General features: G+C 43.6%; 3 protein-coding genes across 6 annotated transcripts; 1 reads left to right on the forward strand and 2 right to left on the reverse strand.

Annotated features, from left to right (window-relative positions):
* Nucleotides 1–265: 265 nt before the first annotated feature.
* cdc6 (cell division cycle 6) lies at nucleotides 266–3,793 on the forward strand. Of its 2 annotated transcripts, XM_004065487.4 has the most exons (12): nucleotides 266–374; nucleotides 920–1,233; nucleotides 1,304–1,531; nucleotides 1,608–1,807; nucleotides 1,924–2,072; nucleotides 2,158–2,264; nucleotides 2,339–2,478; nucleotides 2,560–2,660; nucleotides 2,734–2,801; nucleotides 2,886–3,058; nucleotides 3,129–3,269; nucleotides 3,393–3,793. In XM_004065487.4, exons 2-12 carry the CDS (start codon nucleotides 927–929, stop codon nucleotides 3,483–3,485), a joined length of 1,707 nt encoding a protein of 568 aa, XP_004065535.1. In that variant the 5' UTR covers nucleotides 266–374; nucleotides 920–926; the 3' UTR covers nucleotides 3,486–3,793. The 2 variants fall into 2 exon arrangements, with proteins under 2 accessions (XP_004065535.1, XP_011482671.1); XM_011484369.3 differs by having other exon boundaries at nucleotides 2,734–3,058.
* A 3,217-nt stretch (nucleotides 3,794–7,010) lies between these two features.
* On the reverse strand, nucleotides 7,011–11,893 carry LOC101165125 (centriole, cilia and spindle-associated protein). 3 transcript variants are annotated; one of them, XM_020706712.2, is made up of 4 exons: nucleotides 10,925–11,893; nucleotides 8,171–8,560; nucleotides 7,559–7,881; nucleotides 7,011–7,315 (listed from the first exon to the last, which is right to left on the reverse strand). In XM_020706712.2, the coding sequence occupies exons 2-4, from the start codon at nucleotides 8,532–8,534 to the stop codon at nucleotides 7,133–7,135; spliced, it is 870 nt and encodes a 289-aa protein (XP_020562371.1). In that variant the 5' UTR covers nucleotides 8,535–8,560; nucleotides 10,925–11,893; the 3' UTR covers nucleotides 7,011–7,132. The 3 variants fall into 3 exon arrangements, with proteins under 3 accessions (XP_020562371.1, XP_023814299.1, XP_020562372.1); XM_023958531.1 differs by having other exon boundaries at nucleotides 8,180–8,570; XM_020706713.2 differs by having other exon boundaries at nucleotides 8,171–8,570.
* A 149-nt stretch (nucleotides 11,894–12,042) lies between these two features.
* Nucleotides 12,043–15,336, reverse strand: LOC101159887 (actin, alpha cardiac). The gene is made up of 7 exons (XM_004065488.4): nucleotides 15,205–15,336; nucleotides 14,057–14,196; nucleotides 13,647–13,971; nucleotides 13,045–13,206; nucleotides 12,780–12,971; nucleotides 12,514–12,695; nucleotides 12,043–12,427 (listed from the first exon to the last, which is right to left on the reverse strand). Exons 2-7 carry the CDS (start codon nucleotides 14,183–14,185, stop codon nucleotides 12,284–12,286), a joined length of 1,134 nt encoding a protein of 377 aa, XP_004065536.1. The 5' UTR covers nucleotides 14,186–14,196; nucleotides 15,205–15,336; the 3' UTR covers nucleotides 12,043–12,283.
* Between the last annotated feature and the right edge of the window lie 2,971 nt (nucleotides 15,337–18,307).

Consider the following 18,307-nt stretch of genomic DNA (forward strand, 5'->3'; position numbering starts at 1 on the left):
TAATTACAGTAATTCAGTTAATTTAAACAAACATTTTTAAAGGCAAACAAACACAAACGTCTTTACAATCCGGGGAAAACAAGGACCCGCCAAACGTAGTTCCGATTCAATTCCCGCCACCAGTTTATGTGTGAGCAGACGGAGATGACGCAACATCCGGTTGTTTAACCAATGAGCGTCGCGGCCGGCGTCATGATGACCAATCAGGGAGCAGCAGCGGGACATCCGGCGGATGGAGGAGGAGTTGCGGAGGAAATTTTGGCGCAAGTTTGATCTCAGTTCAGCGGTTCGGACAGAATCTGGATCCTGGTTTTAATCTAATCCTGCAGGACGTTTCTCTGTTTTTCAGAGGATTTCTTTAGGATCTCAGAAAGGTACGTTTATCCGCATCTGTTCGGTCTAAAGTTTAAAACCAAACTTGATAATGTTGCAGTTTGTTTGAGAGAGAAATCCGAGGGTCTGTTTCACGACAAAAGAGCACAGTTGTGGAGATTTTGTTTAAATGTTACACTCTCATTCCCGAAACCATGAATCTACATTTTTCTATTCATTATTCTGTGTTTTTCTTAAAGCAGCAAATATGTTTATGATCTGAATTCACGGTTTGATTCCCAAACTACAATTTGGCGCCATTAAAGAGCCAACTTGTTTCCTTCATAGATCTTTGTCATCATAGGGTTAACTTTTAGCGTCGATCATTAAAGATGTGATTGGATTATCATGTTACCTTACGAATGCCTTTAGGAGAAGATAAAACTCTATTATTAAGGTTAATGATCTCAGACAGACTCATTCATTCTCTGTTTAGACAAAGTTTACCCTAAATGGGAGGTTTCGATAGATCAAACGTCAGGAGACACAATTCTAATCCGCTGTCATCATAATTCTCATCCTCCTCTTGTTGTTTTTTTCATCCCAGAGTAACCATGCCGAGCACTCGCTCTCAGAGTGGATCTCAGCCCACGCTGCAGTTCCCTCGCCGTAAATCCTGCAGGGTTTCCCAGAAGACCCCACTGGCCCCTCCGTCCAAACCCGAGTCCTTCACCCCGAGTCAACTTTCACCCCAAAGGCCCGCGGACCCTCCACTGTCACCCCTCCGCCTCCCCGCCAGCCCCCCAAAGCAGCAGAGCAGCGTCCAACCTCTGTTATCACCCAGGCGACCCCGACTGCCGACTCCACCCTCCTCTCCGGCGCTCCAGACCCGGCTGCCGCTCAGTCCACGGAAGCGCACAGGTGAGACCCTGACCGTTTTTACCCCCTGCAGATGTTTACCCCAGTATAAAATTCCGTTTTTCTTCCACAGGTCAGGAAAACGGCTGCAACCTCGGCTCAGACCTGCAGGCTTCTCCTCCAAAGCAGAGCCGGCCGTCTCCAAGAAAACTGGGCAGCGACGAGAACTGCCCCGCCTCTGCTCGCAGACAGCTGATCCCCTCCTCGCCACGACAGCCACGGCGGCAGGAAACGCCCACAGGAAGTCCGGTCCAACATCACAAGGAGAGGCGGCCGCCTGTAGCTCGGCTGTTTGCAGAAAGTAAGAAGAAAAACGTCCATCAGACGATCCACAGAACATAGATTTGAGTAAATAGTTGGCTTCTCCTCTTCGTCAGACTCCAGGTTTCAGAGCGTCAAGCAGGCCCTCCACACCGCCGTCCCGGAGCGCCTGCTGTCCCGGGAGGCCGAGCAGGCGTCCATCCGCCGCTTCCTGCAGGAGAAGGTGCTGCAGCGCCGACCCGGCAGCCTTTATATCTCAGGAGCTCCGGGAACCGGCAAGACGGCCTGCCTGAACTGTGTTCTGCAGGAGATGAAGGTGAGGGGGCGACCCGCTTCATTCCGGGGTTCTAGTGAGGCCCGGGACGGCGTCTGAGTCTCAGCAGACGCCAAAGAACTGCAGTGAGGTTTGGGTTTCCTACTCTGCGTTTGCAGGGCGAGCTGGCCGGCGTTCAGGCCGTGACGGTGAACTGCATGAGTCTGAGGAGCTCGCACGCCATCTTCCCGCTGCTGGCCGACAAACTCCGAGCCCCTGGGGGGCAGAACGGCCTGCAGAGGTTCCTGACCGGCTCCGGACCCGCAGTGTGAGTGAACCAGAAGTGACTGAGCGTTGTTGGTGCACGCCCCCGCTGGCTGTGCCCTCCCCTGACGGACCGGTGTTCTCCTCAGGCTCCTGGTTCTGGACGAGATGGACCAGCTGGACAGCAAAGCTCAGGACGTCCTCTACACCATCTTTGAATGGCCGTTCCTGCCCAAGTCCCGCCTCTGTCTCATCGGTAAAACCTCCAATCGGTTCTGTTTCAACTTCTCTGTGTTTGGGTTTTGGTTCTGATTGTTCCTCTGCCTGCAGGTATTGCCAACGCTCTGGACCTGACGGACCGGATCCTGCCGCGGCTGCAGGCCCGCCTCCACTGTCGCCCCCTGCTGCTGCACTTTGCTCCCTACAGCCGGGACGAGCTGACGGCCATCGTGAAGGACCGGCTGGCACAGGTATGCGCCGCTCGGGTTCCAAGGCTTCTTGGGCCGCAGTTCTCGGTGTGACTCCGGTTTTTGCTGTGCCCGTCCTCCCAGGTGTCGGCCGAAGGGGTTCTGGACGCCTCTGCGGTCCAGTTCTGTGCCAGAAAAGTGTCTGCTGTGTCCGGAGACGCCAGGAAAGCTCTGGACATCTGCAGGTGTGTGAGGTGGTTCATGATCTGTGGTGAGGAACCGTCCTCGGTTCTGATCCGGAGTTTCCGCTGCTTTCAGGAGAGCGGTGGAGATGGTAGAATCCGACCAGAGGAAGAAAAAACTGCAGCCCGAAAACGAGAGTCCAGGTGAGGCAGACCCCCCCCTCAAGCTTCAGCTGGAGGAAGATGTTTGGTCCAAACTGAGACCGAGTCTCTTTCTGTCCCATGCAGCGTCTCGGGTCGGCCTCCCGCAGGTGGCCCGGGTTCTGTCGGAGGTTTACGGCGAGCGCATGGCGTCCCAGAGCGCGGACGGCGAGAGCTTCCCTCTGCAGCAGAAGCTGCTGGTCTGCTGCCTCCTGCTGCTCGTCCGGAGCGGGAAGAGCAGAGAGGCCAGCCTGGGGAAGGTGAGAGGTCGTCCTGAATGTCAGAACCACAGTGTCCGTGCAGACGTGTAACCGGGCCGGTCCGTTTCAGCTTCACGAGGTGTACAGCCGGCTGTGCGCCCAGCGGCAGGTGTCCGGCGCCGGGCAGGGCGAGTGTCTGTCGCTCTGCAGTCTGCTGGAGAGCCGGGGAATCTTCGGCCTGAAGAAAGCCAAAGAGGCTCGTCTCACCAAGGTAGGGGGCCGTGGCGGCCGGTGGGGGCGGGTCAAAGGTCAGCGGCGTGCAATCAAACGGCGCTTTCTCCTGGAACTTTTGTCCGTTTTTCTTCTGCGGTCTGACGGCGTTTCTGCTCCTCAGGTGTTCCTGAAGATCGAGGAGAAGGAGGTGGAGAACGCCCTGAAGGACCGCGCTCTGCTGGGCGCCATCCTGGCTGCAGGCCTCCCCTCCTGATGGATGACCTCTGACCTTTTAGGTCTAATGGGTTTTTTCTCATTTTTCTGAGAGTTTTTATCAGAGTTTTAGAATTTTTTCTTTTTAATCATTTTACTCCGTTCTGAGTTTTTTCACATTAAATTAGTTCTAATGAGCCTCAGAAAGTTTTTATTTTGCTGTAAATAAACAGATTTGAACTTTTATTGCGTTTATTTGAAGAGGAAAGTAATGATTTTACAGAAATTAGGTTTGTTAAAGTCAGACAGAAGATTTTTTCAAACTGCTTTGAAAAACTGTGACATGAAATAAAGAAAAGTCAACTTAAATGGGATTTTCTCTAAATTTATTCACAGCATCACTTAAAACAAACAAACAAACAAACACTGTGCACGTCTGCAAATGTGTAAACATGAGAGAAAAACAGGATTCAAACCCACAAACGTTTAGATTTGTTGATTGTCTCGACACTCAGACGTTAATGGAAACATGAAGGTCGTTCTCCTGTCAATCATCAACAAACCCCGCCCCCCAGCAGAAAGAGGGGAGGGGTTTTCTCTGTTTACATCACTTTGTTTTTCCAATATTTCGTTAAAATGTTTCATTTGTTTACCGACATCTGTGCATTTAAAAAAAAATCATCATTTAAAACTATTTCTCTGGATTCTTTCAGTATTATAAAATATTTCGTTTTTATCTTTAAGTTTTGTCTAAATATTCAGATTTCATTCTCAGGTTAATTTAACCCTTGTGCTATCTTAGATGACCCCAACCTTCCATTGACGTGTTCTTCCTACCATGACAAAGGTGGAAAAAGGTGGAAAGATTTCATGTAATCCATGGACACCAGTGAAGATCACAAATCATTGAAGAAAAAAGGTTCAGAGCACTGTCTAGTGGGTCTAGATGACCCAACTCCCAATGTTGAAGTGCCTAGGATAGCACAAGGTTTAACGATGTTAAAAAGAAAATCTGTCATCAAATTTAGAGAGAATCTTGATAAAGTTCATTCAAAAACATCTAAAGTCTATTTTCTTTTGCTTTTCATATTTAGATAAACAGATAAAAGTTTCATGAATTAAGTTTGTTTAACATATAAATAGAAAAATGCAGAAAAAAAGTGCAAGTTGAGATTCAGGAGTTTTTTTTCCCGCTGTAAGTCAACATTCACTGGAAGTCAAAGTGTATTAATAATAACTTTACAGTTAGCCCTCAGTGAGTCAACAACACAAAGCAACACGGGGATCGAACGCTTCACTACGACACCAAACCGCTGCACCTCCAGCCCCCAATGACCGGAAACAGACGAATAAATATGTGAAAAACTAAAGTAAAAGTGATCAAGGAAGGAGAACGGATCTGCTGATTCCAGAAAGTTTCCTCATCACGTTTAGCTCCAGACTGATCAAATCGATACGAGACTTTTGGCTTCATTCATGAACGATGATCCAGAACGGATCAGAACTTCACCCGAGAACTTTGATTTGAGGCAAACTGAAACCATCCGAGCCGACAGGAAACGTAATTAAAAAAAAAAAGCCTCTGGAAATAAAAGTCCTGCATATTTATCAGATTTTAACCTTAAAACATTTTAACATAAAAAAGTCTCAGCAGCTGCTCTGATGCATCAGAAAAGTCCAGATAAGAGCCAGAAAATGTTCAAATGACAAATAAATCACTGAAAAGATCACAACACTTAAAGAAAAAAATGATGGACTTCAAATCGAACAAGTGATCAAATCTAAATATATTAGTTTTATGCAGAAAACCACCAAAAAAACAGTAAAAAGGATCAACAGCAGCAAAGTTACCTTCAACAAAAACAAGAAACCCAAACATCAATCAAACTCTAAAATGAATAACAGTCTCTGCAATAAAGTGATGATAAATATATTTTCCTCTTTTTGCTGTGAACAGATACTTTAGCTGGTAAAGATGGTCATCCTGTAAGGGAATCGAACCGTCTCCACTTTGGTCCGTTGAGCCGCACAAACACTCAGCTGCCTTTAGAAGCATCGAAGCTGACACAAAAATAAAGATAAATAAAGCTCTACTGTGACGTTTCCATCATGCTGAGGATTAAAGTACATTCAGGAAGTGATGTGGAGCGTCCAGAAAAGAAGATTTCTATTTCGGTTTCTGAAACATCAACATTCAGCCGAGTGCAGGAGAAACTAAGAATCTGAAGAGATCCGGTAGAGTGAAGCGCGCAGGTGTGCAGGAGTCAAACGTGTAGAAAGAAAATCCAACGTGACATTTTTAAACTTAAACTAAAAACAATTTTTGTTTTGGTGAAAATTCGTGAAATAATAGTTTTTTACATCTGAAGAGCTTATTTGTGAATAGAGGTTGTTACAATATCTGCCCACTAGAGGGCGCTCAATACCTGTTTTTCTGTCTTGACATTTTTTTCTGCTTCAGCAAAAACATCATTAATGCTATAATGAAAACAATCATTGGATTAAAACTGTAGGTTTACAAAAAAAAAAAAAAAAATTTTCTAATCTTAAATAGATCAAAATCACAAACATAACGCGATTTATTGATAAAAAACCTACAAAAAAAGTCTACAAACGAATGATTTTGTCCTAATATTTGTTCAGCATTTAAAAATGTTTCTATTTTGGTTTTATCTTCATTTTACAAACTTTTACTCTGAAGAATTATCTGAACCAAGAGGCTAAAAACTTTTATATGTAGTTTAAAAGTTTTTCATTTTATTTGAACTTTGAGGTTTAGCATTACAGTGATCCCTCTCTATAACGCGGTTTACTTTTCACGGTTTCGCCACTTCACGGATTTGCATCGTGCATTGTGTTCTGCATTCTGATTGGCTGAAAATGTTACTCCGCTTCTTCTCTACCTGTGCGTCAATAATGTTGCAGTTTAATATGTACACGTACGTAAATCAGCTTTCCAAATTACGTACATGAAAATCATCTTGCAATTTCAAGTTTCTCTAAAACCCATAGAAAAAGAGCGACAACAACTGTCAATCACTATGTTCTTCTCCCGAACAAACACACACAGCTGCACCGCGGGCTTGAGAAGGAGAAAACACTGCAGCTTCTCAGACTGAAGAGCATTGAAATACACCTGAGCCACTATTTGTCCGTTTGTACTTTGTATTTTTTTCATGATCATTTTAAATTTTCTCCCGTTTAATTCAATTACTCTCGGGTCGCGGTGGGCGGGGCTAATCTCCGCGATTTGAAGCCTTCTGTTTACATCGATGATTCAAATTATTATTTGACAGTATAGTACAGTTATTTGTTGAAAAAAAACGTTTTTAAAGTACTTTGATTTGTGAAACAAGTGCTTGAGCCTGTAAAATGGTTTGTTCTTTCTTTTCAATGTATAATAGAGTATTTAATTGTCAAATAATTGTTAAAAAAAATAGAGGTTTCTACTTCACGGATTTTGCCTATCACGGGTTCTTTCTGGAACGTAACCCCCGCGAAAAACAAGGGTTTACTGTATTCCTGACATTTCTGCAAAAGTATTTTTGTTAAATCTGGAAGTTTTTGTGTCAGTTATGGAGTGATAAAACGAGAAACGCCATGTTTGGATTTTAAACTCCGCCCACTTCCTGAGCGCTCGCCCTTCAAAGCATCGTCAGATTTCTGCTTCCGGATCAGGTGTTTTCGGGAGTCCGGGCGGATCCGTCTCTACCTGACCCGGGCAGAGAAGCAGCGCATGTACTCCGTCGTCCAGCGGTCCTCCGCCGCCGCCACCAACTGCTTCCGCCGCCTCTTTTCCAGGTCCGCCGATCGGGCCCGCCGCCGGTCCAGGTCGGGGGGGCGCTTGTCCGCCTCCCGGCGGGTCTGAGTGCAGGCATCGAACGTGTGGCTCTGACGGGAGAAACCAGAGATGGTGAAACTCACACCAGCGTTTCATTATTGATGGAGGTCGGAGCGGCGGCTCCGGTGACGCCAGGAAGCTCAAACTATAACTATACCGGCCCGGTAACTATAACTTTCTGCATCAGAACGTAGAAAAACCACAAGCAGAGACTTCAGCTCACTTCCCACCAAAATGTGGCGCAGAGACGTCCTAAAAACGGTCAAACAACACAAAGCCTTTGTCTTTCTCACCTCCGTCATCCTCTCGGTCCAGTCCAGACGGCTGGACGCTCTCCGGCTCTCCTTGGTGCTGAACGGCGGTTGGCTCTTGGCTCTGGGTTTCTTGAGGCCGGCTGTCTTGTCGTCATGGGAACCGGCCTGTTGTGCTGGCTCAGAGCGAGAGACTCTGCACCGGTGCCGTCTCCGCGGTGCCGGGTTCCGCGGCTCTCCGTCGGAAGACGCTGAGTCGGCGGGCCCGTTGTCTGTCGCCGACCCGTCCGAGGGTCCACTGGTGGCTGGCGCCGCTGTTCCCAAAGCCTCGCCGGCTCCGTTCACGCCGTTCACCACGATGGATGCTTCCAAACAAGACAGGGGGAGGATGGATTTCACAGACTCCTCAGAACATTTTAAAAATTAAAAGGCAAGATGGTTCTGATGGCGCCATTACCGGCACCGCTGTGGCCCACATTCGGACTCACAAACATCTGCTGGTTGATTCCAAACAGACATGAGGAGCAGAAGAACAGATTCTAGGGTCTGAGCAGAACTTTGATGCTCCTTTCTCAGATGAAACAGGTTCTGTTTTAACCGTGTGAAGGAATCAGCCTCAGAACTGTCAGAACCGCCGGTTCTCCTGCTGCTCACCTTCCTCACCTCCAGTCTGTAGGTCCTCCACAGGCGGCGCTCCTCCCGTTCCCTCCTCTTCCTCTTCAGGACGCACCTTCGGCTTTAGGTCCAGGAGCCTCTGCTTGACCTCTGAGGAGGAAGCTGGAGGAGGAGGAGGAAGAGGAAGAGGAGCCACTTTGTTCCGGGTCAGTTTTGGAGTGGACCAGCCGCTGGAGTCGGAGCCGCTGTCCCAGCCTTCCCAGAACCAGGGCTTGTGGGAATGCTCCATCACCCTCCGGGTCAGACGGTACCTCAGAGAGTCCTCGTAACACTTGGAGAAGGTCTCCCATTTGGGGTCTTTGAACTTCTTCATGTACTCCGTCCTGACCTTCTTGGCCAACATGGTTCCTGGTTTTCCTCAAGTTTGCTCCCCGTCGCTCTGGAAGAAAAGAGTAAAAACGGAAAATCAGTCACAAACATTTATTTGACCAAATGAAGGAGAACGTGGACGAAATGTACGCGGTTCTTTATGGATTCACCACAACGTGTTGCACCGATTTTCTTTGTGTTTCCAGCAGCAAAACTCAACAGGATTTTCTGAGCGTCTGTAAGGAGATCAGCAAACATGTAAACCTGCAACCCGAAGAAGCTGCAGGAATGTCTGCATCTGGAAAAAGGAAGGCTTGAACTGGTGATGAAAGAAACGAGTCTGCCGCCTCAGCCGTGTTCGTGGATCTGGGTCACAGGAAAGCGTCTCGTTTCCCTCCGGCTCCAGTTTCTTTAGGAAACTTTTACTGATCCAGGGTTCAGTCTCTAATTTTCTATTATTTTATGTCCTTTATTCACAGGAGTTACTGTCGTTGACTGGATCTACACCTTCAATCCTGTTCACAGTGTGCTTTCAGGAGAGGATCAAAGCGCCTGGAACCGTCCTGCTGTTGCAGAAGGAGCTTATTTGAGACCAAGTTCAGAGAAAACCAGGTTCAATTCCTCTCCACAACTTTACCAGAGATTCTGCCTTTTTCACGCGTCAACTGGAGAACCAGAAAACTATTTTCTTCTGACCTTTTAAGCATTAACCATTTTTTTAATCATTTTTTTGGCAGCTATTAACCACGACCAAAAATATAAATAAATAGATAAAAAGCAGCAAAAAAAGGAAACAAATGAAAAAACAAATTCTTTATAAATTAATAAATTAACATTCAGTGAAAATGTAATTAATTAATATGAAAAATAGAAACAACATAAGTAACTAAACTAGGAACAGATGCCAATAATTATGTAAAAACAAATTATTAAATAAATAAATATGTAAATAAATATTTTAAAAATAACACATAAGAAAAACAAATGTGAAAAAAACTTAAAAAAAATACAGCATCTAAATAAATGACTACAATATATACATAAATAATAATAAAATAATAATAAAAAATAATTAAAATTTAAAAATAGAACAGTGGCCTAAATAACTAAATAAAATAGAAATGTAATTTAATAGAAAAAAACTCTGTCCACATTTGTTTCCCAACATGATGGTTGTGTCAGAATTCCTCCCTAACTCCTCTAAAGTGCCTTTGTCATTTTCTAGTTCTGTCTGAATCTACAATTCCAAAATCCAGTGTCCTAGAAAATTCCCAGAGGTTTCTGCGAAAAAAACAGTTTGCATCAATGCTCACAAGATCAGCGAATCTAGACCACAATGCATTGCATCAGAACCCTTTTTACCCAAAAAAAATGTATTTAAATGTACTTTTTTAATAAACCATCAATATTTTTATCTTCAGAAGACAGTGGACTCATAAATAATTTATCGCAAAGCGCTCATATGAATTAGATTTTAACTTCATGAAATCGATGATGTCATATCCGCTGTTTAAAAAATAGGAGTGGGCGTGGTGTCCAAATTGTTTTTCAAATCCAGGGCGCTGATGCACTGTACCGTTTTTTAGTGGTTGGGGTGGGAATTCAGACACAGTGAATGAGCTGATGTCACTTAACTCCTCCTCCTTCTGGTCCTTTTGGATTCACACTGAATCACACCAGGGTTCACTTGCCCGTGAGCCTCACAGGTAGGTAGAACTTTGATTCCACAACAAGGAAATGGATTCTTAGGATACAGTTATCTGAGTGAAAGGGTTCCGTAATTAAAAAAAAAAAAGTTTTTTAAATAAGGAAGTTCTTCTGGACAAACAGGTGTTTTTCGGGTGAAATCATTTACCTGAAAGATTCATGTTTAAAACCCTAACAAGGCTATTTAAATTACAGCTAACATTGAATTGCATTTGTTAAATGAACTTCCGGGTTTACCTGTAAGCCACGCCCACCGCCTCATCCATAACAGATTAAACCATGAGGGGCTTTAGCTTCCATTACTCACAACCTTCTTCACGGTCTCCGTCAGAACTCTGTCCGCCCACATTTCTGAGCGATTTTCCTCTCGTTCTTTCTCCGTAACCTCCGTCCCCAAACATCTAAATTATTCATCTCAGCTGGGAAACATTAAACTATAGGATACTGTTCACGTAAATGCGTTTTATCACTAATTTACTGATTTATTCTGGTTCAATCGCACGTTTTCTTATCGTAAAACACCTTGATTTTAATGTATTTTTAAAGTCGCTCTTTAATTCGATGTGATACAGAAATGTATGCTTGCAGTTATGAAATCTAAACGTTTCAAGATTTACACGTTTTACGTTTTAAACGTTAAAAAATGTATGGCTTAGTTAAATCAGACAATTTTGAGCAAAAATTTAACAAAATAAAACATCCGTTCCCTTTTCTTACCTTCCGATCTCCGTTTGTAAACTCGCGCCGCCCTGCAGGTTCCTGCGGCGATAATGCGAACATTTACGGTTCATCCACTGGAGATGGATTCCACGCGAGTCCGTGCTGCTAAATCCACCGCGCTGCTCGGCGGTCGGAAGGCGAGCGTCGCCCCGCTGAGCGACGGCGAAACACCGAGAGCTAAAACAGGAAGTTAGCTTCCATAACCCATGACTGTTGGCTGTGATTTTCACAATAAAAGCAAGTTCACGGGTAATAAAGACAAAACTTATTGTAAAACCCCTTTACTCAACATTATTTTGTTCTTCTATCAACCAACAGACAGAGATAAACTCGTAACATAAATATTAATGTTCTAAATGAATTCACTCCCCATTTTATGATCAGAAAAAAAATGAAGTTTGTTGTTTATTCAAATTAGGAATCACAGAATCATTTCGTTTAGTACAGTGTAATACAGTTAGTTGGCTTGATACCCAAAACTATCAACTTATTAAAATTAAAAGAATAAGATCAAAACATCCGTTTTATCCAATCAAATATATTTGGCTAAATTACTGCTTTTAAATGTAAATGACAATAAATGGAATTAACTAGTTCAAAGCTCTGGTTTATAATACATTAAAACCTAGAACTAGTGTATCTTCGTCATTTGGGGAATTATTTTGAAAAATTGACCCACGTCCGGTGTTTTGCAGTAGTGTTTTCTGCTGCTTTGATTAAAAAAAAAACGATTAAAAAAAAAAAAAAAACTGGCCTAAGACTGAAGGGCTGAAAATAAATGTTCAGAGGAAAACAGACTGTGCAGACTCACTCCTCTCCACCTGAGCACAACAGGTGAAAATTCTAAATATGCTCAGGACCTGACAGACCAGATTTTAACTCCTTAAAGTCTAAGGCCACAACAAAAGGTGTCGTCAGTCAGAATAAAATATTATTCATTTTGTAGATTTATTCTTGCTGGTGAAAATAACACCAGTTTGCACTGATCAAAACATCTGTTAATAAAAATCAATAAAGAAATGGTAGGAGTGCTTCAGAACATGAAATCTGAGGTCATTCTGGGTTTCATGGCTTCAGTTCCAGAACCGTTTACAGATTCACACAGCAGCCGCGCATCAGTTCATACTTTGGTTTATTTTGATGATTCATTTGGTCTTTTATTCTGACAGTCCGAGCTGGACCGCGTCGTACCTCGAAGCTCATGCACAGAAAAGGATTTACATTCAAAACATGACAAATATACGGAATAAATAAGTTATTTACAAGTTGAAAATACGCCCCCTGCTGCTGGAAAACAAATGTCACGCTGGGAGATGCAGCCGGGTCACAGTCCTACAGGTCTGACGGTTCTGACAGTTAGAAGCACTTGCGGTGGACGATGCTCGGGCCGGCCTCGTCGTACTCCTGCTTGCTGATCCACATCTGCTGAAAGGTGGAGAGGGAGGCCAGGATGGAGCCACCGATCCAGACGGAGTATTTACGCTCAGGAGGGGCAATGATCTGCACGGGGGGAGGAAAAGCACACGTTTGGGTTCCAGAAAACGCCTTGGATGGCAGAACTTCGTCTCTTGGTTGGGCAGGCGTACCTTGATCTTCATGGTGCTGGGAGCCAGAGCCGTGATCTCCTTCTGCATGCGGTCAGCGATACCCGGGTACATGGTGGTGCCGCCGGAGAGCACGTTGTTGGCGTACAGGTCCTTACGGATGTCGATGTCACACTTCATGATGCTGTTGTAGGCGGTCTCATGGATGCCGGCGGACTCCATACCTGCTCCGGTGCACAGCAGAGAAACAGAGTTAGGTCAATGATGAGAAGATGGAACCAGAAAGATCAAGAGAAGGAGGTTCTGACCGATGAAAGACGGCTGGAACAGAGTTTCAGGACAGCGGAAGCGCTCGTTGCCGATGGTGATGACCTGACCGTCTGGAAGCTCGTAGCTCTTCTCCAGGGAGGAGGAGGAGGCTGCCGTGGCCATCTCGTTCTCAAAGTCCAGAGCTACGTAGCAAAGTTTCTCTTTGATGTCGCGCACGATCTCACGCTCCGCTGGGAAGAAGCAGGCGGACGTTAGGGTCGTCTCAGCAACGTTCAGAAACTCACTTTGGGTTCGAGCGATCACCTGTTGTGACGAAGGAGTAACCGCGCTCAGTCAGGATCTTCATCAGGTAGTCTGTCAGATCCCGGCCTGCCAGGTCCAGGCGCATGATGGCGTGCGGCAGAGCGTAGCCCTCGTAGATGGGGACATTGTGGGTCACGCCGTCACCAGAGTCCAGAACGATACCTGAGGGTCCAACAAAGAGGTAAGGCCTTAGTCACATGCACCTATACGAGGGGTTAACCCGTACGGGTGCTGCAGGTTTTTGGGTTGTCCAAGTCCGTGGAAGGTCCTATGAGGAGTCAGCATCCACCTGAAAGGACAGCGGGGGCTAAGGCCCAAAACTACACACCAGCGTTGCCGGGAATCCAAATAAAGACACTGTTCCTGTGACTCATTCTGACTCTGAAACAACTTCTCATCAAAATGTCTTCAGGACGAATAGTTTAAAGCCACAAACATTACAGATTTTTTGAAGAAAAGTTCTCCCGACATGCAGCTCATCCTTGACTTTTTCACCCAAGTCTATAAAATGTATCCCTTAACCCCTTATGACCAGAGCTGTGGCTCCAGTGGCGACATTCTTTTGACGATCTCTCAGGTGTTAACGCGGATCCTGGACTCACCTGTGGTTCGGCCGGAGGCGTAGAGCGACAGAACGGCCTGGATGGCCACGTACATGGCAGGAACGTTGAAGGTCTCAAACATGATCTGGGTCATTTTCTCCCTGTTGGCTTTGGGGTTGAGGGGGGCCTCCGTCAGCAGGGTGGGGTGCTCCTCGGGGGCCACGCGCAGCTCGTTGTAGAAGGTGTGATGCCAGATCTTCTCCATGTCGTCCCAGTTGGTGATGATGCCGTGCTCGATGGGGTACTTCAGGGTCAGGATGCCCCTCTTGCTCTGAGCCTCGTCACCCACGTAGGAGTCTTTCTGACCCATGCCGACCATCACGCCCTGAAGGGGGGGAGAGCAGGTGAGCTCAGCCTGTGGGTGGACATGGATTTGATCCTTCTGGTTTGAGCTTTGTGCTGGGTTCTACCTGGTGGCGGGGACGGCCCACGATGGAGGGGAAGACGGCCCTGGGGGCATCGTCGCCGGCGAAGCCAGCCTTCACCAGCCCTGAGCCGTTATCGCACACGAGGGCCGTGGTCTCATCGTCGTCGCACATGTCTGCAGACTCTGGAGGAGGAAAGATGGTGATGCTTCAGCAGGAAGAGCTAAACCTGACCCACCAAACACGGGACATCTGCTCAGACAAATCTAGTTTTAAACAGAATTTCTTGTCTAGATAACACACAAACCTTGTGACATATTTAAGATATAAATAACTGGTTATTACTATGCTATCAGTTACAAAAAAACCTTTAAAGTTACTCTTAATTAATGCCCTTTTGGTTTTAAATAAGGCAACCTGTGTGGCTGATGATACAAAGCAGAGCAACACAAAGTAAACTTTGCTCTACTTAAACCGTCTCAGCCATAATAAACATTCATTTGAGCCCAGCAATATTCTCTGTGTGTTTATAATGAATCCAGAGGGACTTTAATCAATGGAAACGGCAGTAATCAGCCGCTGATGGAACGCAGTTTGTTTTCAGTAATGATGCGTTCAAAGACTCAATTTTAACTCCGTCATTACAATCGAAGGGCTCCAGACTTCAGGTATAGAAAACGTAAAATTAAAGGGTTGTTTATTTTTCTAAATAAATATTAAGTCTGTACAATTATAATTAAACCACGAGTCACTAAAAATTAATTTGCGCTCCGTTCGACTTAAGCACGAAAATGATTTGGCTAACTTTAAATACAAAACAAAACACTTAGAGTAATGTATCTCCCAAGCAAACCAACAAGATATAAAGTCTACATAAAGACTTTTCCAGATTTTAAAACACATAAAGATGTGTTTTTCAACTTGAATATAATAATTTTCCTCTGTCTTTGATTGAATTGAATATACTTCTTGAAAATTCCGACAGCACCCGAAGGCACCAATTCTGCCTCTCCGCCCAACCGATTAAGTTGAACTAAAACAGCCTTCAGTTCTGCCAGCATCCATTAGTTAACCACTTTGCCAGGATTATTCTCCATCTGTCCCGTCACTCATCCTCACAGGAACCATTAACCCCAATTATTGATGCTCCCTCATTTCCTCCAGTCTCCAATCGGTTCATCCAAGCCGCTTACCTCCGTTTGCCTCCGGCTGTCGGTGAGGAAATCAAGCGCTGCTGGTGTAGCCAGGTGACGGCGGTGACATCCCGACAACGCCGGGGTCCTTATATACGCCTTCCCCTCCATTCCAGCCCGGATTCCTTCCCTTTTCCTTCGCTGCAGACAGCTGTCAGGAATGTCCGAAGATCCGGCAGGAATTCAGCCGCCCTTCCTCCATATTTGGTCGCGCGCGGGGGTCACCGCGTGTTTGGAGAGGGAGCCCGCGCGCCAACAGGGACTTATATGGGAAGGATGACACAACCACGCAGGCGCGAGCGCACGAGCCCGTTTATGGAGAGGGACCGGGCTAACCGTTATCGTCGCGTGCGGTGTCCCACACTCCTCGTCCTATAGTTTAACAAAGATGTCGGTTAGTTTTACGGTTTTTCGAACGGTTTTTAGTTTTAAACTCTGTGGTCCCCCCCCCCCCCCACCATTTTTGTAGTTGTTATTTATGTTTTGTTGATCGACAAAAAAATTATTGAATTTTAAAATGTATCGTTGAAAAAGTAAATTTTACGTGAAATACCGAATAAATTAAAGTCGAAAATGTGTGGGAATGCAGAAGCTTTTGACATGTCAATAAAGAGATAAAAACAAGAGGAACGGACTACATTAAAACAAACAAAACATTAAAAATAAAAACAAATGGTCAGTCTAAAAAACTATAAATAACAAATAATAAACTAACAATTACATGGCACTCAAACTTAAAGTCTGTCATTTAAGTTTTACCTGGGACATTGTATTTTAATGGATGTTAGATTTAATTGGAATTCACAACACAACATATTTTACTGACAATCACTCTTGTTTGGGGATTTAAAATAGAAAAATAAAACAAATATGTTGCTTAATGTATTTCCTCAACACGTTACCATTTTTATTTTTGAAATTAAGTGTTCAAAGTAGCGCCATCTAAATTTCCAGTATTCACTTATCCCTGTTTCTGCAACGACTCCATTGTTTTAGGCCTTCTCCTGTTTATGAGGGGGTCAGAAACGCCATCAAGCCTTTATGAATGGAATGTAAAGTGGTTTCAATGCATAGTATATACTCTTAATTTATTGACTTGCTATGAACAGTGCATTTAAATAAATATTTGCTGCATTTATTCAGATGACATCTAACAAACACAGGTAGAAAAAAATCAGTTTTGTTACAAAACAGTTTACAAACTTCAAACATTACCTGAGCAAGCAGGTAAAAGCAGGTAAAAGCTTGTAGACACTATCAGTCCTCAGATTATTATAGAAGTCAGAACAGGAGACAGTAAATCAAATTAGCCGTTTAGCTTTTGCCCCAAAAGTTTGGTGTTCTTGATCTAATGGAAACAAGTGCAGTTTTGGGTTTGCAGTGAAAATATACAACTCTGACTTTAAGCAAAAAAACAGAAAAAACAAAACACTTTTTTCAGTTCCATGTGAAAATAAATGAGAATTTGGACCAAACGGTTCTTGCAGACATTTTTGCTGATTGTTTAGGTTTACAAATGTAGTTTGATTGGATTTGATTCCCTTTTAATAAACATGATGAAAAAAGTGATAAAGTGCTCACAAAAATGAGTATAAGAAAAAAAAAAACGTATATATTCCGACACCCAATCTTATACTTTTACATATTAAACATATTATTTATGGGAAGAAGACTAATTATAAGAAAAATGGAAAACGCATCAAAATAACATCATGAAGTTTGTTCATTTTTCCGTTAAGAATCTCATTTTCTTATTTATACGTCTCCACATTTTTTTGTGTGATGATTATTTTTTTATTGTGTAACATTTTTACTAATTTTTGATATTTTGAAACCATGTTATTTCACAACCTCACCACACAGACACAAATGCACAGACGTTTTGGGTTGTCCATAGAAATGTTGTCATTTTTCTTTCTCAGTAAATATTCTCTGTCCTTAAACAGTTTCTGCTTTGTGGAATTACTTTTATTTTTAGCTTCATGAATTATTTGCATTGTATTATATTGTATTAGAGTTTTAACTTTTAGTAATTTTGATATATTGAATTGTTAAGACTTATGGAATATTAAAACTAAGATATGAAAAACAAAATAAAAAAGCTAAAAATGTAGCTGTACTCAATATATTAATATATTCGTATTAAAAGTTTATTGGATAAAATATGATGACAAATGTTCACAAAAAGGCTTTAATCTAAATAAAGAACTTCACACTACTACAGAGTAGCAGAGGGAAGTAAGTTAAAGTCACAAAAAAGCTGATAATCTGATTAAAATCTGAATATCTGCAGAGCAGCTGACAGAAATCCTCACTCATGTTTCTAAAACAAGCAGCTCAGGACCTCCAGACAGCTGCAGACGGACTAAAAGGCCTGCAGTGTTTATCCAACTGTTCTCTGGAGCCCACAGAGGTGTCAGGATTCACAGACGCTGAGCGTGCTCCAAAACAGAACCCGACCGGGACCAGAACCAAGTCATGGATCTAGAACGCCTCATTAAAACCAAACCTACAGGAAAACAATCATTTCATCTGAGAAAGATGCTCTTCTTAGTTTCCAGAACAAATCATTTGATGTGAACAATCATGAAGAAAGACAAAGTAATGGATCAGATTAAAAACAATCTACTACTTTTATAAAAACCTAAAGTTAAAAAAAAAGGTTTCATGATAAAAGTCTGCATTATATACACTGATCATACATGATATCACTCCAAAAAAAGATGTCAGTGTTTCTCATTAAATATAAACAATAGAGGAAAACAAGAACAGGAACACCACTTCAAGTTTTTATTATAAACTCTCCTCCTGTCATTTTTGTCAGCTTGCATGAAGCACAGAGCTGTTTTTTTCTAGATTAAGGCTTCTTAGGCAGATTACATTTGTCAGGATTGATGATTAATCCAACCTGCTTTCCGTAGTTTCAATCATCTGCAGCTTTTCCAGCAGAGGATCTCAGCTAGAGCACCAGAGTCGACTTATTTATAGACGAGATCTGCTCCACGTCAGCCGACGGCAGAAAGCCCTGAATGATGCAGCGAAGCGTCTGGAGATCTTCAGAGTCCAGAGATAAAAAAGGCTTTAAGGTTTCACTTTTGACTTC

Source organism: Oryzias latipes, chromosome 1, assembly GCF_002234675.1.
Source record: "Oryzias latipes chromosome 1, ASM223467v1".
NCBI classification, from domain to species: Eukaryota; Metazoa; Chordata; class Actinopteri; order Beloniformes; family Adrianichthyidae; genus Oryzias; species Oryzias latipes.